Source organism: Melanotaenia boesemani, chromosome 7 (genome assembly GCF_017639745.1).
Source record: "Melanotaenia boesemani isolate fMelBoe1 chromosome 7, fMelBoe1.pri, whole genome shotgun sequence".
Classification (NCBI taxonomy): domain Eukaryota; kingdom Metazoa; phylum Chordata; class Actinopteri; order Atheriniformes; family Melanotaeniidae; genus Melanotaenia; species Melanotaenia boesemani.
Window position 1 is genome coordinate 35,470,460 of NC_055688.1, and position 26,685 is coordinate 35,497,144.

Consider the following 26,685-nt stretch of genomic DNA (forward strand, 5'->3'; position numbering starts at 1 on the left):
TCCTTTTCCTCTCCAAAACCATCCAGAGATAAAGACCCAAGTTAAACATTCCTGTTTCCTTCCCTTTCTGACACCTGACTCAAACCAAAGCAGCTCCATTCCTCTATCTCACCATCTGCTCCCCATCTACCGCAAACTACCCCACACAAACACTCTAAACTACATGGACAGACTTACAGTTATGCATACAGTACATTTTTTTCTGAATTATCCTTCATCCCACTTCACAAAACAGCAAGAAATACTGAATTTATTATAGTCTGTCATTTTCCTGGAATGGAAGCTCATTAAAGTGGTTAAAAAATGAAAAACAATCCAACAGTGAGAAAAAGAAGTAGTGGGAAGATGATGTTTTGACAGACGTGAGAGAAAAATAAGTTGTGGGAGACTCAGAAATATGAGTCATCGCAGGCCTGAAACAGAATCTGTTATGATCCTAACCGTGGAAGGTGTGGGAGGAAATGCACCCATCTCCCTCTCATTAGTAATACAGCTACAGTGAGACGCAAAAAAAGAAACACAAAGCAGAATGTGTTTCTAATAATCCCAAACAAGCCAAGGTTGGCCTTAGAAGATGACTTGGTTAGCTTGAAGTAGAGTCAGTTCTTAAAATCCTGATGCAGGAGGGAGAATAATGCAGAAAAAGACATTAATGGTTGCAAGTATGCTGCTCAGTCTAAGTGAGATAAGAGGACGCAACAGACTCTCAATCGACTGAACAATGCAACCTCAGACTTTAGTGGACAAGAAGGATTGGACTTTATCAAAATGGATAATCTTGTCTGAGTCATTATGAGACAAATAATAAAATGAAAAGAAGCCTAAGGTAAAACGCTGTGCCAGTTCAGGACCAGGGGTGGTCTGGCCTCTTGTCGGCCGGGTTCTTGTTCAGGAACCTGACCAAACTGGGCAGATGTGACCAAAACTAACCACAAGCCAGCACACCGACCGTTTCTACATATAAATTAAACAGGATTTGATCAAACTGCAGATAGAAATACATTTAACTCTGGTGATACTTACTCAAACTGTGTTCAACGTGCTTTCTGCCTAAACTTCACTGTTTTCAAGCTCCCAAAATCTTTTAAATCTAAAGTTTAAGGTATGTTTGTACATGACTTGGAAGTTGTACTATAGATTCATTTCTTTATCTTATTTGGGAAAAGTGAAACATTTTTAGGTGTGTTTAGCCTAGCATCTTTTTAATCTTAGTCATATATTAGCTAAAAATTGTTAGCTAGATCTTACAAGCTAGCTTTAAGATTTAGCTCATATTAGATAGCATTTAGCATAGCATATTTTTAATTCTAGCCATATATTAGCTAAAAATGTTAGCTAGATCCTGTAAGCTAGCTAATGGTTCTGGGAGATTTAGCCCATGCTAGCTTAAAGCTGTTAAATATTAGCCTCTTAAATACAATACAGATGTAAAGCTGTGTTTTCTGGTTAAATTAGGGGGAAAACTGCTATTTGTTTTGCTAATGCAAACGCTACAAGACAACTGACATAAACTTTACAAAAAGACTGTCAGCGAGTTAATTTTCCAGTTTCAAATATTGTCACAGAACCAGCTGTAATGTATTTCTCTCACATGTCATAAATACTTGAAGAATCATGAATATAGAACATTTGGTGCAGTTTTGGTATCCACAAAATTTGAGTAAATACACTATAAAGCAAAATGCTACTTCAAATTGACATATTATGGTCAAAATAAATGATTTCTTTACTTTAAGATAAGTTAACATAAATCTAAAACATGGTGATTAAACACAAGAAGTCTTCAACCAGTACTTTCATCTTTCATCCGTCACAGGGATTTTTGTAGGCTGATATGTTTGTCGAAGTATAACCAACTGATTCAGATACCAAATGGTCCTATTTTAAAAATGATCTCATTGATAACTTTAAGACAGCAAACCTATCTTTGGCATTTTCACTTTTCAAGCCCATCTCGTTGCATCTACTCTGACTCAGATTCAGACAACAACAAGAATAAGAATTTCAAGTTGACCGCTCAGAAACATGCGTAGAGGACGGCTTGAATGTCGCAGTTTGAGCTAAAAGTTGTTTACAAAATATAACAAAAAAAATCTAACAAAACATGTTCAAAATGGCTAATGTGCAAAATACTTGATTCATAGACTTCAGGAGAAAATCAAGCAAAAAAACAAACATTTTGTCTTGAATGCTTCAACCAGGCAGGTGGAACCCGAACTACAGTAGCTCATAATGATATCACAAACATTCAAAGATCATGGCACCAACATGCATGTACTCTGCTTTTGGGATTGAATTTCACATTTAGAAACCTCTAATTCTGTACACAAACATCACGATGGCCTGTCCTTCATAAAACATTTAAAAAAACAGTGCATCTTACATAAATATATACAGATCTTAAGCTGTACAAAATAACTGGAAGCCAAGAGAAAAGCCATCGCAGCCTGGGCCCGTGACTCTCTTGGTCCTTGTTATGCAGAAATAATGTGATGTGGTCCAGATCTGTGGTTGGCCAAAAGGTCAAACTGGAATAAAGATGAGCTTGAAAAAAACCCCAAAACAAAACAAAAAAAAAACCCTTCATTTAATTCTATCGAGGAAAACAAAAACAAACATTTACAACAAACGACAGATAATAATATAACCTAAATGATGTAAACTCTTCCTTCATGACTACATCGTTTACCTAAGAGGTAAAGAGGGGATATGTCTTATATTAACAGTTTGACTGACCCAGTATCAGAGCATCCAGTAAGTCCAGTGATACTGAGGAAAACCACACTGAACAGAAACAAGCAGGAAAGACTTCACTGATCTGGAAACAGAAACAAGGAACACTGAAAGCTGCATTGGAAACAAAATGTGGAATAAGATGAAGCGAAAGGCGACTTTACTTCTCCAGTGTGCGTTTGTGGAATGACTCAGATGACCCGACTCAGACCTGAACTCATCAGCAGACTTCAGCAGATCTTCCAGAACACGTCACATTGTAAAAGAAAACGATGAACATGGGCCTTCATCAGCAGTCAACAGAATTCTTCAGGAATGGAAAGAAGACTAACTGATCCAGTGGAGATGAGTTAATGGCCACGTTTACATGATATTTAATTCCCCTTTAATTTAGAATAAAAATTAAATCCTCTTTAAAATGACAATAGAAACACCTAATTCCAAATAAAAATGGCAATTCCAAATTGAACCTAAATCCAAAGTAAGTGGCTGGTTAATTCTGATTTTAAATCCAATTTGAATAATTCCTCGATCATGTAAACGTTTATTCTGCTTTAAATGAATTCTGATCCATCTGAGCATTCTCATTCCCTCATCGTGTTGCAGTGATTACACGTGTTTTCCACGTAAACCTCAATTTAGAATGACTATTTCCATGTAAACACGAAGGAGAATATTTTCATTCTGAATGATTTAATTGTGAATAATTCAGAATAAAAAACACCATGTAACTGTGGCCAATGTGGAATAAAATGATCTGACAACATCCAAGAGTTCGTTAAAATCACTGATGGTGGTAAAAACTCACTGCCGACCCTTCTTATTGTGGTGAAAAGGCAACGCAGCAGCAGATTTTAAATGTGAAACAGGTGGAGCAGATTTTCGTAGTCGAGGATGAAACGATGCATTCAGATCAACTGTGTGTGCTGCTACTCAGTTACATGAAAACTAAGAAATGGAGTGAGGAATGTTTGGTTGATCCTTAAATGATGTCCAACACAAGTCCGATTTGAAAAAAAGACATCATCAGGCAAACCCAGAGCAATGAAGTCGGACCCCACCAGCTGATCCCAGAGCGAAGGTCCAGTTGTTACCAGCTGAACAGCGAGTTCTGTCCCAGCGTCATGAAGTAAATCTGACTGCTTCCTCCCGACTGCACTGAGGCGAAGAACACCTGCAACAGGAAGCTGTCAGAGCCCATCTGGTCCCACAAATGTCACAAATGTGAGAGCATCACCGTGACTCATACCTTGTCGTTCCTTTCACACAGGAACTTGAGTTTTTGTGCTTTTTTGTGCATGAAAACACCCTCCAGGTTTCCCGTGTTGGCCGACCTCAGCTCTATGGCCTTCTCTCCCCACCCCATCACCTGGTTGGACTGAAGGTAGGCTGGAGACGAACACACACACAGCTCAGCATCTTTCTGCATGTGTGACAACACGCTTGTTTGTGTATGTTTGAAACACGTGATCCGAAGTTACCGACAGATGCAGGCATCTCTCCCCACTGCAGCACCGTATCCTTGGTGATGCGTCCGTAGGTGTCAATGTAGACGCCCTCGTCTTCGTAGCAGACCAGAACCTCCGTCCCGGCTTTGTTTGGTAAAATGATGATGGCATGAGGATGGATGGAGCCCTGGATCTGTCACACAAATGCACACACTCTTATTTTAGAGCGACTCTACATAACTTCATGACTTTATAACTGTGTTTCTGACTCATTTTGATGTCACACTGGTTTTTAGTTTGTACATTCCTGGAGCCGTTATTGCCCTTAAGCACTGTTTCTACAGACACCCTGTGGGGTATGTGGAGACACTCTAGGGTGCATGTGAAAAATAAAAAAATAACAGAAATAGTGTCCATATAAAATTATAATAATGCTGTCATATCAACAAAATATCTATATATAAGTTTAATATAGTACCATGGTCCCCAGAGTTAGGCCCAGAGTTATGACCGGAGGAGTCTAGGCTAAATAAAACTTATAGTTTTTGTACTACAAGCAAAAGACACATATTTGTGAAAGTACATTATTGTTGTTGATGAAAAGAGAGCTCTGCAGTAAAGGTTTGGGAACAACAGATCGATAGAAGACGGATGCTGAATCAGTCATCGATAAGGGACCCACCGGTTTTGTTAGTTAGTTGGTTAGTTAGTTGTTATTGCTGTGTAAAGCATGTTGTGCTGCTCTTATGTGTGAAAAGTGCTACATAAATAAAATTTTGATTGATTGATCGATCGGTTGATTGAAGCACTCGTCTAATGCAGGGATCTCAACCTTCAGTCCTCGAGGGCCACCGTCCGGCTGGTTTTAGACTCTTCCAGCTTAAACATGCCTGATTTAAATTAAACGGGTCATTAACAGCATTGTGCAGACCTCGACAGGCTGTTGGGGAGATCCATTTCATTTGAATGAGGTGTGCTGGAGCAGGGAAACATCTAAAACCTGCGGGAAAGCAACCCTGGAGAACTAGAGTCTGAGATCCCTGATTCTAATGCATGCATATGTAAGCAGCTCTGATAAAACACAAAGAAATCTCAGCTCTGTTGCATTCCCATCAGACACATTTCATCAGTTCAGGAACAGCCAACAGGACAGAAACATTTATATGAACGTTCAAAAAACACAGACAACATTAAACCCATTTATCTTAGAAAAAAAAAAGAAAACAATCTGCACAAACTAACATTTTAACCCTGTAAATGCTCTATTGTTCATTACAAAAAGTTTTCAGTGTTTTTATTGAATCTTACTAAAAACAGGTGGAAATAAACCTTCCTGAACCATCTCCACCACATGGTTCATGTAAGTAATGCCAAAGTCAGTGTTTGTTAACAAATGACTGTTTGGACTCGTACTACATCCCTTTCATGCATAGTGTCCACTACAGTGGACACCCATTTAACATGTATTTATATACATACACACACACACACACATATACATATATATACACACATATATATATATATATATATACACACATATATATATATATATATACACACATATATATATATATATATATATATATATATATGCACATATATATACATATACACATATATATACATATATATATATATATACACGTATATTAGCAAGCTTGCCTCAGTGATAAGCATAAATAAAATGATATGGCCATATTTATTGTAGCATATTTAAATTAAATAAACATGATAACATATTATTCTATCAATATTTTCACTGAAAAGATAAAAACGAATAAAATGAATAAAAAATAAAATAGGATTGAAAAATAAAAAAGCATCGGTGTACATATCTTTAGAAGTAAAATACTGTATGTGAAAAAATAGAAAATGAAAAAAACCTAAAGGAGCATTTTTCCATTGATTTTTTTCTTAATGACTTATTTAGACGTTCTGTTTCTATGAAACAACACATCGTCAATCAAAGTAATACTCATACTTTATAATAAAAATAATATCTTTATCTATGTGTGTGTGAAGCTCTTCTTCCTTTTCATAGGAAAAAAAGAAAAAAAATCCACAGCAATGAAATAAAATAAAATAATGTAGTAACATATAAAAGGATTTAGTGATGTATGTGGGCTTATGGAAAGCAGGTAAAGTTTCATACATTACCAGAGACTGAGCCACCACAATCCTGAGCATGAGAACCGGCATCCACAGACGCAACGCAATCTTAATCCTCTGCCTTGGAATCAGCATCGTCACATAGCTCACAAGGATCAAGCACAGATGTTTGTGTGTGCGTTGGTGTGTGTGTTTAAGCGGGTGGCAGCACTGTGTGTGACGAAGTCGGTGTGAAGAAATAAACTTGCTTTTAACAGCACTGAGGAAACAGAAATCACCGTTTGGACTGGATGTGTTTTACTGATGATGCTAGTAGGTGTGTGTGGGAAGATCTGCATGTAACATGAGGTGTGTGCGTGTAAATGTGAGTGTGGCTGCGCAGCTACAGAGGCTCAGGAGTGTGAGGAGTCCTCCAGAGTAAAAAGAAAAGTGTGAATTGGATTTAAAAGTGTGCAGTGGGTGAGTGTGTCTGCAGGAAAGCTTGGCTGTGTGTGGAAGAGGAACGGGAGGAAAAACGCGAGGCAGCAGCAGCAGCAGGATAAGGCACCGGTGTTGTAGGCAGCTGTGTGCAGACTCGCTTAATATACCAGAGGAAGAGAGAGAGAAAAAATTCTCTCAACAGGAGCAGCAGCAGGTCAGCACACTCACAGAGTTAATGATGGAGTGTGAGAAGAGGAGAAGGAGGACAGGAGGAGGTATTTTTAGAGCTTATTTCACTCCGACTCCCCCCCAGCTTTCAGAAAGTAGCACACGTTGGAGGTGGCCGGGCCTGGCTGTGTGTGTGCTCCCTTATTCCTCCATTTCACAGAAAAGTTTTCTTACAAAGCAAAACTGACGTTTCCAAAACTACATTTATAAAAGTGTGAAAAGTAAACAATAAGATGCATCATGGTGCATCTGCAGAAACAACACGATTATCACCATTTCAACTCATCACGGAAACATATTTAAAAATACCGAAAATGCTCATTACACACTGGGACACCAAGTCAAAGCGGAACAGTTTCCCGTGTTTCTAGCTGAAACCACATTTATCAGCATGTGTCAGGATCTAAATATGAGGATGACTCAGCGAGTTCTGCATGCCCACATACAGCCGAGGACCTGCTCTGTCTCCAGTCCTGCCGGCTGTGGGCGATTCCTTCATGTTAAGACAATTATTCATCTGCACCATCACCAGAGACCTTTTTCTAAAAGTTTCATTTCAAACTGAAAGCAATTGGATTGTTTTGTTTAAGACTTACAGAAATACTTGGCACATGCTAACATCTCTGCTGACACATTTACGATAAATAAAACATTAAGTTTGTGGGAGGACACCATGTAGGAAGCCACTGCTGCATGTTTGAAGTTGGAAGATCACCTGGATGGTCTACAGCACTACTGGCTAAATACTCTGCGGGCAAATGAAACTAAAATCCAGTTGTTTGGAAGGAAAACACAACGCCATGGTTTGGTGCTGCTTTGCTGCCACAGGCTCTGCAGGGATTACCCTAACGATGCATAAAATGAATTCCTAAGTTTATCCAGACATGTTGGAGGAGAACTTAAAACCATCTGTCCATCAATTAAAGCTCAGCAGATGATGGGTGATGCAACAGGACATGGACCCATAGAACAGACGTAAATACACCTTGTGGGGTGACTGAGAGTCCTGATCGAACCAACTCACAGCAGCTGTTCTGGAACCCAAAACTCATAGTTGCTCAGCTCAGAGTAAGTTAACCCCGCGTTTGTTTTTAGACTCAGAGTTAGTTGAACCCCCTTCCTGGAACAGGCCCCAGGATGCATTAAAAACGCCACTTTCTGAGCCTTAAATCCTGAAGTTAACCTCCACCTGATTGAACGTGTCTCTGATCCAGAGCAACTACAAACACAGGACTTGTGTTGAGCATAAATAACAGAAACATTAAGAGGATTCTTCCGCCTTCACAGGTTAGATCTGTTTGGGCATCATGTGGGCGAATCATCGGCTAAACTGTGTAAGGGTTCATTATGTACCTTTGCTTAATGATAGCGACTTTATTCTAAGGTGACAGAGTAGCGGTGTGATCTTTAGGTCCACAGACGTTACAGCAGAGAGCAGGATGCTTACATGAGTGGGCAGGTAGAGGTCATACGGCGTTCCAGAGTCGACATCAATGGCGTGGAAACCGGAGAACGAGCCATAGATGACCTTTAACCTCTGTCCTTCCTCCACTGTCAGGTCAACAGATAGTGGTTTCTGAGGCAGGGACCTGAAGGACTGCAAGTCCAAACAAAAGTCAAAACATCATGAAATAATCAGTTGCTGACTTTCACAGTTTGAAGAGCAGCTGCATAAAAACTGAGAACCCAGGACAGTCGTGCTGTCTCTTCCACATTTGTCCCTTTCTACGGAGAGAGGACTACACCGCACAGAGGAGAAGATAAAGTAGCTCAGGCCGCAGAGGACAAAAATAAATGGGACACAGCCCTGCAGAGAATCTGTCCACATCAGGCTCATTGCCTGGATGTGTCATGTCTGTGGAAGTGACCCACTTAGACGATTCTGTCCTACATACATGAAGACGTAAAGAGAAGACAAAAGAAGGAGGACGGCGTGGTTGGCCAGTAGATGGTGGTTGGGATACTTTAACTTAGAAGTAAAGTTGAGTTTTACATGACTTAGATTCATTTAAAACAACACTGAACCCTCAAGCATCACTGAGAGACATTTTAGACATTTTTGTCCATTTGGGAAAATGTTTGTCTTCATCTGGCCAGAATTTTAGCTGTTGGTAGAAATGGCTCGTTTTCTTACAAAGCCTCCCTCTTTGCAACTCAACTTTTACATTTTCTAATAGGACAACAGAACACTGAGAAAAAAACTACCCCTTTGAGTCATTAAGGACAAAAATGTCCACTTTCAACAATCAGCTGTAAAAACTTTACATATGATTTTGAGGATTTTAAGGTTTTAAATGGCAGCTTGACAACTTGATGTCAGATGTTTGTTTTTCTTTTTTACTCCTTAAAACAAATTGTGGGTGGCCGGGAAACTTTTTTCTCTTAATCTGTCTTGATAGATAAAATATTGATGAATTATTAATTCTGTGTAGCATTCATTTGAAATTTTTCTACTTTATTAAGTCATTAAGAACAAAAATGTCTGCTATAAAAACGCAGTGGTCCCTCACGTGTCGCGGTTCATCTTCTGCGGTCTCGCTGTTTCGCAGACTCTTTTTTATAAGCAGCGCTGCATATTTAAGTAAATGTAAATCCTATTTAAACCATTCTGTGTCCAACTTTTACTGTAGGAATCAGCCCACTGTGCTTTGTTTCTTGATTGGGTTGGTAAACATCAATGTGCTGTGTTTTGTGAATGTCCAGAGTCAGTCTACTTCGTGTCCTGTGTTCTTTACTGTAGCCCAGCTTTCATATCAATAATGGTTAATGAACTTCAGCCAGTTGCACAAGAGAGGGACCCCTTGATGTTCCGCTCATAACTCCAATGTCATTGAAAGTGGCATGTTGGTGTATAAGCACATTCTCACCAGCAACTTCTCATAACCATGTTCTTCGGCAACAGCCGGGCCTTGTGTAAGAACGACGTTGCGTATGAGGGTGGGGACGCAGCGCCAGCAGAGAAGCTGTAATATATTTTACGGGGGGAGTAATTATTAAGAAATTCACGTTGTTAAACATATGTAGGTTTTTGAGAGTGTATAAAGTGTGTGAGAACGTTGAAAATGTTCATTATAGTTTGGGAAAGGTCTATAAACACTCCGAGGAGGGATAATTAGGCCTTAACATTCATTTGAATTGTGAAAAATGAATAAGGTCATCATTTCGCAGATTTCATTTATCGCGGGGTGTTTTCAGAACGTAACCCCCACAATAAACGAGGGACCACTTTAGTGTATATTCATTGGCTTTCCTCCGTTTTTGGATTAAATCTTTTAATCAACTTCAGTCCTGATCAAAACAATCAGATATTGAAAAATAATTAAGATTTTAACCCTTCAAATGTCTATTTGATTACATGATGCTAATATTTTTATAAAATACACAAAAAATGGCTATAAAATAATAAATAATAAATCTAATTCTCAGAAACATTGTGCCATATTAAAAAAATCTCCCTGTCACCCCAAAGCTGTGTTATGGATTAAAATACTGAAAATGTTCAAATGTTTGCTAACTTTGATCAGGGCCGAAGTTATTGTTGATTTATGAAAAAGACTGTAAGGTTCATTTTGGGCAGAGAGCTCCTGACAACACAGAATTTCAGGTTTGCCACCAACCTTGAAGGCCATGAATTTGTGGTAGGGTTTGGGGGCCCAGGCGTACACCTCCACAGCATTCTTCAAAGCGATCACCAAGAACTTAATCTTTTCATAACGCACTGAAAACACAAAACAAAGACATGTAAACAAACTTATCTACACAAAAATACTTCTGGTTTACAATTTTAACAGAATAAAGCTTTGAGGAAAAATACTATTGACACTCCATGTGTTATTTGCAGGATGCACTTACCCACTTTATAGTGCACACAGCCCTCCAGGTCGCCTACTGAGGTCCAGCCCTGTCTCTTCTCCACCTCTGGGTCATTGTGGAGAATCTTATTCCTCAGCCAGGACAGGTAGTACAGACGCAGCTTGTTTTTTTTACCTACAGAGGAAAAAAATGGAAGATTGAAGGTGAATTCAGCTTCATTGATCAGAGGTTACACTGGGATTTGTTATGTGGGGAGAGGGACCTGATCGGTGGTGGATCTGATCAGATTGTGGTAAAATTCAGATGAGTATGTGTAAACACAGCATGTCATGTACTTCTGCTGCTGTGTACAGGGCCGTATCCAGGGTTTAGAAATACTGAGGTCCACCACCCGTTACTGTCCACACATCTCAAGAGACCAAAGTAAAGACAAAAACTGACCTAAAATAAACCACCCCCTCTATCTCATCTCTTATTTCTGTTCTCCATCTATTCTGTCCAACACACACAAAACACACGAGGTCTACACTGAACCACGTTGTAAGCAACACAGGGTCATACACCTTGGCCGTCTATTCATTCCTATCATCAAAAGAAATGAGACTGATTGATGTTATCTATCTTATCCGTTAAATGATTTAGTTTTTTCTTGTCTTTTAAAGCTCACACTGGCTGTTTTGTTCCAGGTACTGAATATTTTTATGACACCTGGTCTATGTAATGATCTACTCTGCAGGAAAATTAACGAAGGCTTCTCAGGGACACATAGGTTACTCCAAGCTTTACTTATTCCATTACTTATATTATAACCATAGTTATTACTGCATATTTGAACCAAACAGGATGCCGTAGTTTTAAGATTGAAGGAAACTCCTGTGGTTTAAACCCAGCATGCTTCCTTAAAATTCAGCTACAGTGCTACACGTGTCTATCAGCTCCCATTTTCTCCTTCTGTACCTGGACAGCACCTAAATACCAAACTCCACAGCGTCCAGACCGTGGTGTCCTCAGTGGAAGGTACGGCCACAGTTGTACATCAACTCTGCCATGTTCTCAATCACACTGCACCATCTCAGCAACTGCCTACTGGTAACACGTCTGTCCAGTCTGTTCCCGTTTTATGAAGAGGATGTAAACATCATAAAACACCAAATGTGACAACTGGAGTTAAACAGAAAATCTTTGTGCAGCAGTGATTAAAGCCACACCATCCTGGCTCATCCTCACTACTGATGTCTGTGTGTGTGATTGATTAAGTGCTGCTGAATCCCCAAAGTTAGAGTTAGTGATCGACCGATAGATCAAAGTTTTTACTGTCTTAACAGCCTAATTGAATCCTTGTTTGTGATACAAATGACAAAAGAAGAGAAAATACAATCATTTGTTCACAATTTAGCAATATTTGAAGGGTCAATATGTTTTTAAATATTTCTGGGAAACAAATTCTGGGATAACTGATGAAAGTATTTGATCTGTTTCTGTTTGCTTTGTGCTGTGGCAGTAAATGTACCTGATATGGTGATCAGGACATTGAGTCCCTCCAGTACATCCATCTGCTGAAACCTCCGCCTGCTGATGAGTGAGTAGACTTTCCCCTGTCCACTTCGATCCAGCAGCCACAGGCCATTTTCTGTCCCCACCAACAGATTCACACCTGTGTTCACATCAACATTAACACGCTGCAGTAATCAAAGCTGTGCTGGAGTCTGCTCTTTATCAGCTCACAGAGACATAGTTCGGTGATGATTAAACAGCTCTTCCTTCTGAACATTAAGAACAGATGGCATATTAGACAGACTATTTAAGTACTATAAAACAATATGTAGTACAGATAAAACTACAAACCCCAGAGTCCAGCGCAGAGGACCTCGGCATTGAATTTCTTCTTGTACTTGCGGATCTCTGGAGTGTCGCTCTGCGGTCGGATGTTGGTCGGGTTCACGTTCACCACCGAGCCCTTCCTGTGGTTCTCTCTTTTGATTGGTTCACCCTTACCGCCCGCTGCAAGAAGACAAAAGGAAAGACAGTTAAAACAAACTTCATGGAAACATAAATATTCACCATATAACTAAGAAGTTGATGTTCTGCTGTTTCTAGAATGAAACAAAACTTCTCAAGTTTAACTGGACTGAAAATATGTCGAAGAACAAGCGACTGAGAACAAACTGACACGAATGGATGAAAAACACTGTGGAGCTGCAGATGGGGGAAGTGTGGATGTACTCACTGGGGCTCTGAGGTGGCGATGATATGGGGATCAGTCTCGGGTCGATAAAGGACAGGAAGGAGGACGAAGAGGAAGAAGGGCTTTTTCCAGTGGGGCTGCTGAAAGCCTGATGAGTACAATAACAACACACAGACTTTTTATTTCACTCGGCAACATATTTTCATGAATCAGCAACAGAACAAATACAGCTCTGTAAAACAAAGCTGATAAAGAACTAGAGGCCAGATGGGATCGCTGCTGTTTAAGACGCCGTCTCCCTCTGCTGGATGGAAGCAACGACTGCAGCAGTCTCATGTTTCCCAGTGAAAACGGCCGCAGGCGTGTTGGTCTCTGATGCTGTTCATAATCTATGCACGGCCTCCAACCACCATCACCACCAGGACGTGTGCTGATAAGCTTTTCATGCTGCTTGCTTTTCTCTGCTGCAGTGAATGATAACCAGGATGAATAAAAGGGATTAAACCACTGGATGCCTGCTGTCGCTAATTATTTTTAAACCACTTCTGACCTTGTTTAAATATGATTTCTTTTTGTTTAATGAATTAATTTATTATCATTTATGTATTTAATTGTTTATTTCTAATGTATTGAGTTTTATTATTTATTCAGCATTTAATTGTATTTTATTTTATACCGGTCTTTTTCTTTTTGTCATTTTCTTCCCTTATTTTTTGGATTTACGAGTTAATTGTAAATAATAAAAGACATTAAGGGCTTAACCTCATCATAAGTTCTATTTTTATACAGATAATAAATTAGGTAAATTTTCTGCCAGGGCTGCATGTTTAATCCTGGTCTCTGAAGGAAGCTGAGACATGTGAGACGAGTCAGAATCAGAATGAGTTCCTGTGTCAGAGTAAATTCACCTGGAACTCAGTAGAAAATGTAAATGTTTATTTCCATTACTTTAAATAACAACTAAAATGAAAAGCAGCCCAATTCATCCAGGAGTTAGTAAAGTGTGATGAGGAACTGAAGCTTAAAAAGTGAAACTGAGAAGTTTTCCATCAACTGATGATGATGATGATGGTGATGATGATGGGCACCTCTATTAATGGTCAGAGTCAGGAGGATCCAGGGATAGCCCCACATTCACTTTAGAACCACCATGAGGATCCAGAAAGAAGCGAAGCCCAAGATAGTCTATGATAGGAAGAGTGACTCCTTCACTATAAAACCTCCTTTATCTCCATGGAAACCAGCAGGACCTTCATGGTTCATTTCAAACAAAGGCAGTCATCGGAGACACATGAGCAGAGTTTTTAGAGCTGGAATCAAACTTTTCACCACAAACAGCAGCAGTAAGACCTGGTTTCTGGTTCTGGCTGCTAGCTCCAGAGTTTCTGTCCCACCGTGATGAGACAGACGTCTCTGGAACCAGCAGAGTCTCTGCTGTCATGTCAGCAGAAGCTCTAAAGTGGACAGAGATGTTCTCCTGGTTTTCTTGGAGTTTGAACTGTGTTTGATTGAGCTCACATGTAGGTCCTGCAGTGTGGGGGACCCAGGAGCGGTGGGTGACATGGAGTAGCTGAGTTCCCGTGTTCGCTGCTGGCTCAGCGCGTTATGAGTCGGACTGCGGGAGGAGATCTTCTGCAGGAGGTCCGGCAGCAGGTAGGTATCGTCTGAACCCAGCCGACAGATCTGAGCAGAAACAGGAGTTATCGTGTTGAGTGATTCCTTCAGGATGACAGCTTATTTCATGTGTGCGTGGCTGCGTGGAGGGAACCTGGTTGAGATTGTGGTGGGGCTGCAGCACGATGCCATCAGGTATGCCTCTGAAGTGCTTCCCTTTTCCGTTTGACAGTTCAGACCTTGAAGAGCACAGTGTGAGATTTTAGCAATAAGTTTTCCAATTCTTCCCTGGAAGAACATGAACACTGATTATCATAAGAATAAAAATTTCACCTGTTTCTTTCTTCATCGTCGCTGCTTCCAACCTCATCACTGGAGGAGGAATATTCTGTGGCCTTATTAAGCCGAACCGCTGCAGGTTTTAGTCCCTGCATGAAACGAAACAAGGAAGAGTTCAACTGACTTCTGTCACTGATGAAGAGGAAGACCGCCAACACACAGAATCAATGATTACTTATCTTATTGCATTGATTCAAACTGAACATGTGGAACTGTTTACATTTTATATCAAAGTGATGAGGATATCTAAACGTTTTAAAGTCAAACATTTATGGTTTGAGACTTTGATTTGGTTGCAATCAAATTAAAATCATGCTGTTGAGTTTGTCATATCAGCAAACAATGAATTGTTTTAACATCACAGTGGTTCCCAGTCTGGAGATCTGAGGTTTTTAGGCCATGGCCACAGAGACATGTTGAGGTGCATCCTTCTTTTTTATATCATTTGGATGTTTTGCTTACATGGAACCATCATTTTAGAAGCCTGAAAACTTTTTAAACCAGGTCCCAAAGTGAATAAATGGGAGTGATTAAAATCTGTTCTGCTACACTATTTTAAAACTTTTATCCTCAGTCACAATTAAAAAAAAACAAAAACTGAAAACAGCTACTTAGTAGGCTGCACCTTGTGCATCAGTTTTGGTCCATGTACTGGTTTAAGTGGTCTTTGTGGGGCTACAGTAGTGGCGTAGTTCATGTCTAACCTGGATTTTTCCTGCACCATTAATGAAACATTACAGTGCAGATTGTGTGGCTATGTGTTGATACCTGAATTTAGGTTTTTATCAAAGGGCAGGACTCAGCCAGCACGTACTATTTGTGGTGAGAAGCTAGCTAATGAAAGTGTAAAGCCAAAGCATGGCTTCTATGCTAGGCAGGGGTGGGGGTCCACGGTGAAATACTACATCATGATCAACCTGTAACCCCTGGATGCCTGGTGCAGGAAATTACAGTTAAATTTAGTTGTTATCTAATCAATTAATTAGATTTAATTTACTATTCATTATGTTTATCTATTATTATTCATTTATTCTGTATTTAATTATATATTTTTTATTCCAGTCTTATTCTTTATCGTTACTTTTTTTCTAAATTTTTACTGTATTTATTCTGTTTTTATGTCATAGTAAATAAATGTAGGGGTATGATCTTACACTACCTAACAGATCAGCCGATACCTGTGTTGTTCCCATTTTAAAATAAATCTGGCCGTTTTTATCTGACTAAACAGACGAAACACGAGTAGCTGCATTTAGTGACTAAACCTGGTGAATAAGCTGCTCAGAGTCACTTTGTCAGGTTTTATTTCGGTCTCAATGAATTACAAATAAAAAATAAGTTAAACCTGAAATAGTTCTACTTTGGAAAAGAAAAGGTTCCTGATGACGGTGTGGATGAATGTTTGTGTGTAACTGTGAAGGAATCGCCCACAGCTGGCAGGATTAGAGCAGGTCCTCTGCTGTATGTGGGCATGACAGGCTCGCTGTGAGTCATCCTTACATTCAGCTCCTAACACATCCTGGTAAACGTGGTTTCAGCCAGAAACACAGGAAATACTTCAGCTTTAGCTCTTTGATCGGTGGCTTCTGAATCAAATCGAATGGAAATCATATCGTGACAGAATTTGTGAAATGGGCAAACACTGAATCCTTATCCTCTGAATTTATATAATATGATGATAAAACTTGTGATTTCCATCCCTAGAAAGACGTATGAGGTGCACACATACTGAAGAGGGAGGTTTGGTGACTGTGTGATAAACTGTAGGTCATTTGTAAATCCACAACCAACAGAAATGTTTTATATTTTGATTGAATACAAAAAAAGGAATATACCAAATAAAAGGTAAAATTAGTCTTTCTCCTGAGACTTATTTTCATATACTTTAACAGAAAAGCACAATTTCCTCTCCCTAAACGTTAGCAAGTCACAGCATGTTGGCACAGTAACGCAAAGTAGAAAAGAGGAGGAAGAACAGTACTTGTGTGTGTCCACCGGTGGTGTTTTCTGCCATCTTCTGCTGCAGCAGACGGTGCTGCAGGACCGGACTTTCCAGCCTGAAGTAGCCTGAAATAAACAGTCAGGTTAGTGTGATTTATTCTGTGTGAGAAACATCCAAACCAGTCGGACACTAACTCTAAAAGCACATTTACACTGACTACACAACCCGAATGAACGATGACGTTTCAGTTGTCAGGAATGTAACACCAATTCCAAAAATGTTGGGACTCTTTTCAAAATGTAAATAAAAACAAGCTGATGTGCAAATCTCAAGAACATTTTATTCACAAAAGAAAACATTATATGTAGCCAAACATAAAACTAATGACTGGGAACTGTTATCAATTCTTTATACTGATCAATAATTTTCCATTTTTGGAGAAAAAAATATTAATTTGCTCATTTTGAATTTGATGGCAATATATCTTAGAGAACAAGAGGCTGGAGAAGATGGAGCAGCATGTTGAAGCTAATTAGGTTAATTGGCAACAGACCAGTAACACCTTTAGGTGTAAAAAGAGCACCTTAGAGAGGCAGAGTCTCTCAGAAGTAAAGATGGGCTGAGGTTTAGCAGTCTGGAGAAACTGCACGGTCTCAGGAACACTTCCAGACATTCACAAACGCAGGTTAAAGCTTTATCACGCAACAAAGAGGTCACATGTAAACATGACCCAGAAGCACCAAAACTCTTTTAAAATGGTCTGAGGCAAAGCGGAAACCTGTTCTGTGGTCAGATGGACCATTTCTGTCGCTTCCTTCATGATGCAGATTCAAAGAGTATTTTATCCTTACTGACAATACCCTGCAAACAAATGGACTGTGTCTGGAGACAGTGGTCCCTGTGGCTGCATGTGTTTACTCTGGTGTCTGCTGAGGATCATATCGATTCAGGTGCATGAGCTTTGCATATGTGTGGGTGGGTGGTGCAGGCTAACCTGTTAAGTTCCCACACAGAAAACCAGTAATGTAAGCATTACATCCGTGTAAAAGGTCTGAGCTGTACTGTACTGATGCAAACATTAGCATTAACAACCAGGTCATAAACTAGTTTATACCAGTGTACAACAATCACCAGGACAACCAGTAATCACAAAGCTGGAGGGGAGCTAATGTCATCATTGTAAAACTCAAACTGAAATTCAAAGCTTGTGTTTTTTTTTTTTTTTTTTTTTTTTATAATCAAGAAGGAACCCAAACAAAAGCATAAAGAAAGCTTCAGACCTGGGTGGTTGCTGCTCATCGAAGAGCCTCCTTGAGACACAGATCTTCCACTCTTATCCACTGCAGACACTGGGCTGCCACTAGATGGAGAAAAACACACACAAACATGTTGTTAACAAAAGAATAAAAAGAAAAAGCAGAGGGAGAAGAATCAAAATTACACACATCCTTTCCTTCTCTAAAACACATCCTTTACACCATCGCTGAAAAAAGATCTAATTTCCTCTCCATCATTTCCATCTTACCTAAACCTAATTAGGCCAGCAAACCGAGTCCACCCATGAACAGCTGCTCTCTAATGCTAAATGTAAATAAACTGATAAAAACTATCAAAATGAATCAGATTCTCTCTAATTAAGAAAATAACTGTGTGATAAAGAACTACTTTATTCTCAGCACAAATACCACAGATAACTCACAAGGAATGTGCATGCACATTCAACCACAAACTAATGTTATTTAGGTTTCTAATTGGATCCAGTTTATAATTGTAATACAATGATGTGAAACTATCCACATTTATTTGCTGCTTTCAGCTGAACCAGCGTGTGGATACTGAGGCAGTTACAATGCTCCACAGTTTTATAGGTAACTACATGAAAACTGGTCTAATCCCGCTGAATAATGTGTTAGCAGCACAGCCTGTAGAGTGCAGTGACGTTTCAGTACAAGAGCATGAACAGGTTTAATTTAATGAACGGACATCACGAGGTTCAGCAGTTTTTATGTATTTATTTATTATTATAATAAAAAACCTACATAATCCTTGTCAAATGGGATTTTGTAATTCTGAAGAATACTTTAGAGGATAATGGAGTTTGATTCGGAGTCCTACTGAGCTAAAGTCATCACTTCAACAGCTAGCTGCACATGCTTTAACTTTCACTTCACTAACAGCCTTTGTGAGAACACACATCACCGTACTGAGCGACTACAGCTAAAGCAAACCAGTGAACTACAGAGCGTTTAAGATTAAACCAGCGTTTTTAGTGTCATGAATGTGTCGAGGTTGCCATGGTAACTTAGGCTAAAACACATAGCCTGCACCGGAGCGGTTTAGGTTCATAGTTGATCTGTAGATAATGTCCACTCTAACCGCTTCTCTTCCTGGTGAATTCAGACTGAAACTTCATGTAAATGCTGTAATGCAGAGGCAGTAAAACTATGCTGATGCCTGAGAAGCAAGTTATAAAACTAGTGTCCCTATCCTAGCTCCATAAAATGAATAAAAACTGATAAAATCTTGTCTGTGAAACCAAAACGTTGAGCTAAAACCTGCCAAGATGAAGGTGAAAGGTAGTGAAGGTATCATTATGAGCTGTGTTATCCTAAATAAGTTCCCTGTGTGGAGCTTCACTACAACAAATCTCAGTTATTTTCTTTTGGTTCCTGCAGTCCTATGAAAAAGTGAGAGCTCTCGGTTTCAGAGTTTTGCATGAGCTCGGTGCTGAAGGATCTGTTCCTCAGACATTTTGGTGTGTGTCATGTAGTCATTCTGTACCTTGAGGCTGTCCTCTTGTGGCCCATCACCAACTCCCTACAGTAAAATTTAGAAGTTGTGCGTTCTGGGACCTGAAAGATAAAAAGGGACTAAATGAAGACACATGGACAGAGGAAAGAGATCTTATAGTGTCTGACAGAGCTCATAACATTTATCCAGGCGGAGCTTCAGGTGATTACAGAAAGGTTTCTGCTGTTATGAAACCTTCATGTAAACCAGCGACTGTAGCGCCTTAAAGGCGGCCGAGCAGAGTGCTATAAAATGTTTAATAACCCACAGTGAAATATTCATTACTGAGGATCTAATAAAACGGCTGCTTTGCTATGTCTTTAACATTTCAGCGCTGCTCCTCTAAATACATCAAAAGAACAAGAATCTACACACAACCCTTCTGTATGACAGCTGCTATGTTTTTCTTTCAGTGTCGGATTCTTCTCAAACTCTGACTCTGAGCCGCCAGCTGGCAACCTTATGACCGCACACATCCTGAGTCACATGACACAGTCACAAAGAGGAAGACACACCCGACAGAGCAGGAAGAGAGCTGTGGGAATACCTATCATCCTTCTGACAAGTTGCCCACATCCTGCATCAAACACACGCAGACACACACAAGCATGCTTCCTCTCGCTGCTATTAAACACACATGAAGCTTGGAGCAGTGTTTTCTCTAGTTTTTGTGCTGCTGAGGATTACAAACCTTTTAGTAAGGATTTGTAAAAAGGTTTTCAAGGCTGCAGCTTGAGACTATTCAGCTGCTAAATTGTTTCAACTCAGCTGGCTGTAAAAAAAATCTTAAATGTCTGACTTTGGTTTGTAAAAGCCAAGCATTTGTGATTTTTAGTGCTGTTGGTCCCCTGAAGAAAACATTTTCTCAGCCACTCTGCTGGTTTAAAGCAGCGCCAGCCACCAAACTGCAAGAAAGAGTATTGAGTTATTAACTGCTTCATCGGCTCCATATGGCCTCCTGTTAGTTGAACAACATAACACAGCCGACAGGCAGCCTTACTGGGCTCCACTCCTCTCCCTGTAGTAGTTATTAGATGTTTTATCGACTCCATATGGAGCTCTGTTAGTAAATGCACAACTCTTTGTAAAACACTTAGCAGGGGAGCTAATGAATAATGTATTTTGGAGCATGAAAGGTGTGTGTAGGTAGGGTTACTTTCTAACAAGCAGAGATGACTCGGGTCGCATTAACAGTGACTTCAGTGTCGACACAATTTGAGACTCATATACAGTCTTTTATTTTTAATGTTTTCTTCTTTAAGATCTTCTGTCTGCAGGATGCGAGTCATTGCACGTATTACTGGCGTCATGTCACATGTTCATGTGCATGCACAGTAAATAATAATAACAATGACAGGCCCGGTAAGTACCGCTCTACATTTCTTCATAAAGTTTAGGAATACAAATTTCCATCGCAGGGCCAACACAGAGACAACCACTCACACTGACTCCTAGGGAGAATTTAGAGAGACCAATTAGCCTAACAAGCATGTTTGTAGACGGTGGGAGGAAGTCGGAGCACCTGGAGAGAACATGCAAACTCCACGCAGTTCCTTCCTGTTAAAAGGGAGTTTTTCCTTTCCACTGTCGCCTCTTGCTTGCTCAGAATGGGGGACTGGATTGAAGTCAAGATTCCATGCAGTCTGTTGGTTTTCCTTTGCTAGGTTATTATTTATTATGAAGTGGCTCGAACTGATTTCTCTGTAAGGCCCTGAGATCACATTGTTGTGAAGTGGCGCTATACAAATGAAGCTGAATTGAACTGAATTATGGATTTTATATTCCTTATATAATATGATGCAGTGCTCCAAGCAGACCAGACTCATTACAACTAAAAGTCCTACAAACACCTGTGCCTTGAAGAGAAACACAACCTCTCTCCTCCCTGCAAGCTCACACCTACATCACACCGACCTCGTGTTTTGTGTCTGACAGGAATACGAGATGCTCAACACACACATGCCGTGCCCGTGTGATGCGGGCCACATCCTGTGACGGGCATGACAGCAACAACAACTTCCTCTTTTGATGGCAGCCAGAAAAAGAAATCACACATCTGTTGAATTTATGCCTCATTTATGTCGACAGTGAAACCTGCTGGAGGTGAAACCTTTTGAGACAGATGATACTCACTTTAGGTGGAGCCTCAGCTGAGTCCCAGAAGACGCTGTCAGACTGAGGAGAAAATGGGGACAAGGGGGACAGGACCATGTCTGACATGGAGCTGCTGTGAGGAGCGTCTCGGCTGGAGCGGAGATTGGCATTCTGTAGGAAGGAAGAGAAAACTTCATCCATGGAGATGTGCAACAGATAAATACCAGCTACGTTGGCCGGTTGTAGTTATCTTGCTGAAATCGTGTGTGTGTGTGTGTGTGTGTGTGTGTGTGTGAGATGTGGCGTAGGTGTGTATACCTGGTTGAAGTGAGCTCTCTGCATGGCTGGGGTACAAGGACTGGAGCTGCTTCCAGAGCCCAGCCTTGCATGCATCTGGCTGGGCAGACCAGCAGCTAAAAGCGCCCGAGCTAGGTTTGATTCCTGGAGCTCCATCTAAAATATACAAACTCCCGTAAGAATGACAAATTAAGTTTAAATCCGCCATAAACTGTGTGGAGTTAGGGGAGTGGCGCTGAGCTGGATTAGGAGTTATTTGTCTGAGAGACAATAGTTTGTGAAGATGGGAGATCGTGTGTCTGGCTGTATGGACATTGCCTGTGGTGTCCCCGAGGGGTCAGTAATGGGCTCCACATTGTTTAACACATACAAAAATATTATATTTCAAGTCTCTAAGTTGCTTAAATTAATATTTTTTGCAGATGATGTAATTTTTTTTTATCTGGAAAGGATTATAAGGAGCTAATTATTACTATAAATAATGAATTAGAAAAAATTAAAATATGGATGGATAATGAAAAAAAAAGTCACTTATTATACCATGGTCTGGGTGAATACTCGATCCTGATTGGCTGGAAGCTGTCCATTAAAAAGTGATAATGGACACCTATGAAAGAAGTTCCGGTCAAATAGACTTATTGTTGTAAATTATTGCGCTGACTAAACGGTAGTTGGTAACCGTGGCAACAGAAACTCAGATGCCAGGCAGCAGACACCAGATCAGAGCAGCCTGCAGGCTTATTTAACGATGTAGGAAAAGATCTGTGGACTTTGACTGTTTGAAATAACATGTTGCATCATCCTCTGGACACACACAAGCTGTAAGAGCTGCACACACCCTCTGAAATGTTTGTGTCACGTAACATAACTGCGGCTGACCGAGCTGCAGGTTGTGTCAGAACTGGTTACCTTGGCAACGTGTCACAACGAAATAGTCCACTCAGCCGCTTCTTGTGAAAAACTTGCGATTTTACCGGTAAAAAACAACATTAACACTTTAATAATTTATTTAATATTTTTTTCTTTCTTAATGGACCATGGTATAAGCGGGATAATGCCCTCCGAGGTGGCCATTATCATAAATTAATGGACGACGCGGAGGCGTGAACCGTCTGACGTGAAGCGGAGAGGAACTTATTACCATACCATATACAGAACCGTTTCAGCCAGAGAGATGGGGATAATTTACGAGGCAACACAGTTTTTAAAATGCAATTGGTGAGAAGCAGCAGGAAAAGTTTTGGTGTCTGTTTGTGGGTCAAACTGTGGAACAGGAAAGACGAAGAAACAGGCGATCTCCAAATATCCAAATATTTAAATCAGTATATTAAGAGATGGTAGTCGAACAGTACAGAAATGGTCTGGAATGAAGTATTATACAAACTGAGTATTTCTGTTCTCATTATTGTTATAATTGCTGCTATTGTCATAGTTGTTATTACTCTTATTTTTTTATTATTACTGAATAACTCCATCATTGTAATTGATTATTGTAAGCTTACAGATTATGTAACATAATAAAGATAATATTACTATCTGGATACCACTATTATTACTGTATTGTTGGTAGCACAATGATTAATATTATGATATAGTTTCATGATAAAAACATATTTCATAAGGAGATATTGATTGTATAGACTGAATATCGTTACTTAGCTCTACCGTTTCTATGTGATTGTCTAGTGGCTGCTAGTGGTTGTGTTAATGTTAAATATTTGAAGACTGTTGAAATTTACTGGGGTGGGATTATATAAGCGTATGCTTCCACACACTTCTTCTGAACTTTTTTTTTTTTTTGGTCATGCATTTTATTTTAGTTTTTATATTTGTCATTAAGTTCAAACAAACTTTCTAATTAATAAATCAATCAATCTATGTGTGGGAATTTAGACACATAAAATTGACTTGATATTCAATTTATTGATGTCTTTTAATTAGGTTTAGAGTTAGGGCAGCGTGATTCCATCAGTGTTGATACAGAAATATGCTGACTGGATAAAAAAAAAAAAAAATCAACACTGACATGCAGATAATGCCAGATTTGGTTTGGTAGCGGCAACTTTCAGGACTGGGAGAGATGTTTTAAAACCCAGGTCCGTCAATGTAAATATGGGCCATCACAGAAAGAGTAGATCTGGTAATATGTCACACCAGTGTTGGTGGGGTGATTACAAAGGTTAGACTCAGTCTCATACTCTGGGTAATTCGAGCTATTTAAGTATCTAGAATTCAGTCTGAGTATTTAGAAATTCAGTCATGTGATCAGGATTTAATAGGCAAAAGCTGGACTACAAAAAGAGTGAAGACAACTGAAGATCCACTTAGAGAGAAATAAAAGCGACATGAAAGACAGACAGTAAAATGTGGGAAGTAGAGGTGCGAAAAAGCTCTAGACTGCAGAGGAGAGCAGAGTTTACCGCTGAGCGCTGGCCGTTTGCAGGGCGGCCGGGAGAAGCGGCAGCAGCAGCTTTGTTCCCGCCAGCGGCTGTCAGCTTCTGGACGGCTGCCACGGGCGTTTCTCTCTGCCGCTGCCGCTCCTTCTCTCTGTGTCTGTGGTCGTGCTGCAGAGACAGGAGCTGGGTTTGGTCTTTGGGGAGGGTGCGGTGGGACCTCCTGCTCGCTGAGGGCTGCTGATGCTGGGCCAGAGGCTGAAGCTTAGCTTGCGGCTGGGAACGCTGGGCCTTATGCTGAAGCAGCTGGTTGGGAGCTCTCTATGTGGCAAACATGAAAAGCTCACATACAAACTGACCAAACCAACAAGTTTTTATGTGAAAGTGGATGTATGCACTGTGTGGTGAGCTGAAAATGCCACACAGATAGCTTTTAATGAGTCTTAGAAGATTAAAATACAACTCAGTCACATTAAAAAACATGAAAAAGTGCAGATTAAACAGCTTGTTTTGAAATAGACGTTATTAGGAATTAATTAGACTAATTTGACTATTAGGAAGACATGCAATCATACTGTTATATGTTGCAGTAAGAATATGACCGGCCACTTTATCATCTGTTCAGCTGCTTGTAAACACAGATATCTAATGTCATGTAGACATGGTGAAGGCAACTTGCTGAAATCCAAACTGCGCATCAGAATGAGGAAGGAAGAGGATTTAATGCCTCGTTGCAACTGAGCGGTTGGGTTCAGTTTGTACGCTGTTGAGTGTTTCCATTGTAAAACGGACACATACAACAGCTTTGGGATGTGGTGGAACGGGAGATTCTCATCATGGATGCAGCCGACAAACCTGCAGCAACTGTGTGATGCTGTCATGTTAATATGGAGAAAACCTCTGAGGAAGGTTTCCACCACCTGCTTCCATCTATCACAGCAGGAATTAAGACAGTTCTGGAGGAAAAAGGGGTCCAACCTGGTACTGGAAGGTGGAATTGATAAAGTGGACTTTAAATTGATATGGATAGAGCTAAAACTTATGTTGGTGCACATAAATATTAAATCAAGATAAAGATCGTTCAAAATAGAAAACATAATGTTTTCATCATATTGTACAGTCATACTTTAGGTTTTGTTGCTCTGAAAGACGTTACTTCTGTGGGATTATCTGGAATATCTGTACGTTGTTGACAACACTAACCAAGTTTTACAGAAAGAATCACTTCAGACAGAATGTCATAGATGAAGTGAACAGACAGAACTAATGGTTTAAATTTTGTTAAACAGATGAAATATAGCCACTATTAGCAGGTCTGATTCACTAAATGTCCATGTTGCTGTGCAAATGTAAGCAGCAGATGACATCCAGGCTCAACAAAGACAGAAAGCGCAGGCTCATGGAGCTAATCGGACAAACATGGCGCAAACATGATGGAGCCACAAACCCAGCTGCAGCTGCAATGCCTGACTCTGCTTCAGACTAGCAAGCACAGCAGTCTACAGATGAAATGCAGTAAAAGTATGAAAAACAAATCCGTTTTTGAAGTGAAGCAATATAGATTTCATACAGGCGGAAGGACAAATAAACACAAAACAATTGACAGATTTTTCACAGCGCAGCATTAATGTATAGGAACAAAACAAAAGGCTGCTCAAGTTAAGATTTACGATAACACAGAGACAGAAAGGACACTGTGTTTTACTGGTCTGTCCACCTAAAAAATGAACATGGCTATCACATGCCGGCTGGTTATAACTCATCATGCTGCCACAGAAGGGAAGCCACATTAAGAATGAGGAGACACAGTCAGAAAAGTCAGCATACTTTCCTTTAATTCTTCAGCCAACCGGGACCAAGTGACGGTGACTCATTCTCCGTTTCCTTGGTTATCAACATTGGACCTCATTCACCAAAATCTTCTTACGAATCGTCTTAGATTTGTTCTCAAGTTGTTCTTAAAAAGTTTTGTTGAGAAAAGCCTCCGTCAGATGCACGAACGTGGTTGGACATTTATAGAGTTATTATATTCTCACGGCTGCGGGATCTGCTGACGGTGCTTTAATGTGCTCATGTGTTCAGCCTAGTGCACCAGTGATTTCAGGAAGACCAGCAATAGAATTTAATCCTGTCTTAATCACGACTTGTTCTTAAATGTATGAAAATGTGTTTATTTTTCCTCAGAGGGAAATTATAATCTTGCATATCTTACTAAATAAATGCTTTGTAAATGACCAAAAGTTATCCTAAAAACATAACTGTAGTTTTATTATTGTA

At 40.0% G+C, this 26,685-nt stretch overlaps 1 protein-coding gene across 3 annotated transcripts in view; it reads right to left on the minus strand.

The window, feature by feature from the left end:
- Window positions 1-223: 223 nt before the first annotated feature.
- Window positions 224-26,685, minus strand: part of si:zfos-2326c3.2 (misshapen-like kinase 1) — a 73,019-nt gene continuing 46,557 nt past the window's right edge. For 2 of the 3 annotated variants that reach the window (XM_041989616.1, XM_041989615.1), the window contains exons 16-33: window positions 24,436-24,729; window positions 22,037-22,171; window positions 21,758-21,889; window positions 19,616-19,686; window positions 18,115-18,194; window positions 16,874-16,959; window positions 14,887-14,981; window positions 14,708-14,792; window positions 14,458-14,622; window positions 12,982-13,087; window positions 12,600-12,755; window positions 12,265-12,408; window positions 10,794-10,928; window positions 10,559-10,659; window positions 8,389-8,538; window positions 4,215-4,374; window positions 3,983-4,122; window positions 224-3,907 (exon numbers count right to left, since the gene is read on the minus strand). In XM_041989616.1, the coding sequence (XP_041845550.1) occupies window positions 3,824-3,907; window positions 3,983-4,122; window positions 4,215-4,374; window positions 8,389-8,538; window positions 10,559-10,659; window positions 10,794-10,928; window positions 12,265-12,408; window positions 12,600-12,755; window positions 12,982-13,087; window positions 14,458-14,622; window positions 14,708-14,792; window positions 14,887-14,981; window positions 16,874-16,959; window positions 18,115-18,194; window positions 19,616-19,686; window positions 21,758-21,889; window positions 22,037-22,171; window positions 24,436-24,729 (2,319 nt within the window). In that variant the 3' untranslated portion in view covers window positions 224-3,823. The remainder of the gene's footprint in view (window positions 3,908-3,982; window positions 4,123-4,214; window positions 4,375-8,388; window positions 8,539-10,558; window positions 10,660-10,793; window positions 10,929-12,264; window positions 12,409-12,599; window positions 12,756-12,981; window positions 13,088-14,457; window positions 14,623-14,707; window positions 14,793-14,886; window positions 14,982-16,873; window positions 16,960-18,114; window positions 18,195-19,615; window positions 19,687-21,757; window positions 21,890-22,036; window positions 22,172-24,435; window positions 24,730-26,685) is intronic. The other variant, XM_041989617.1, reaches the window with a different exon arrangement.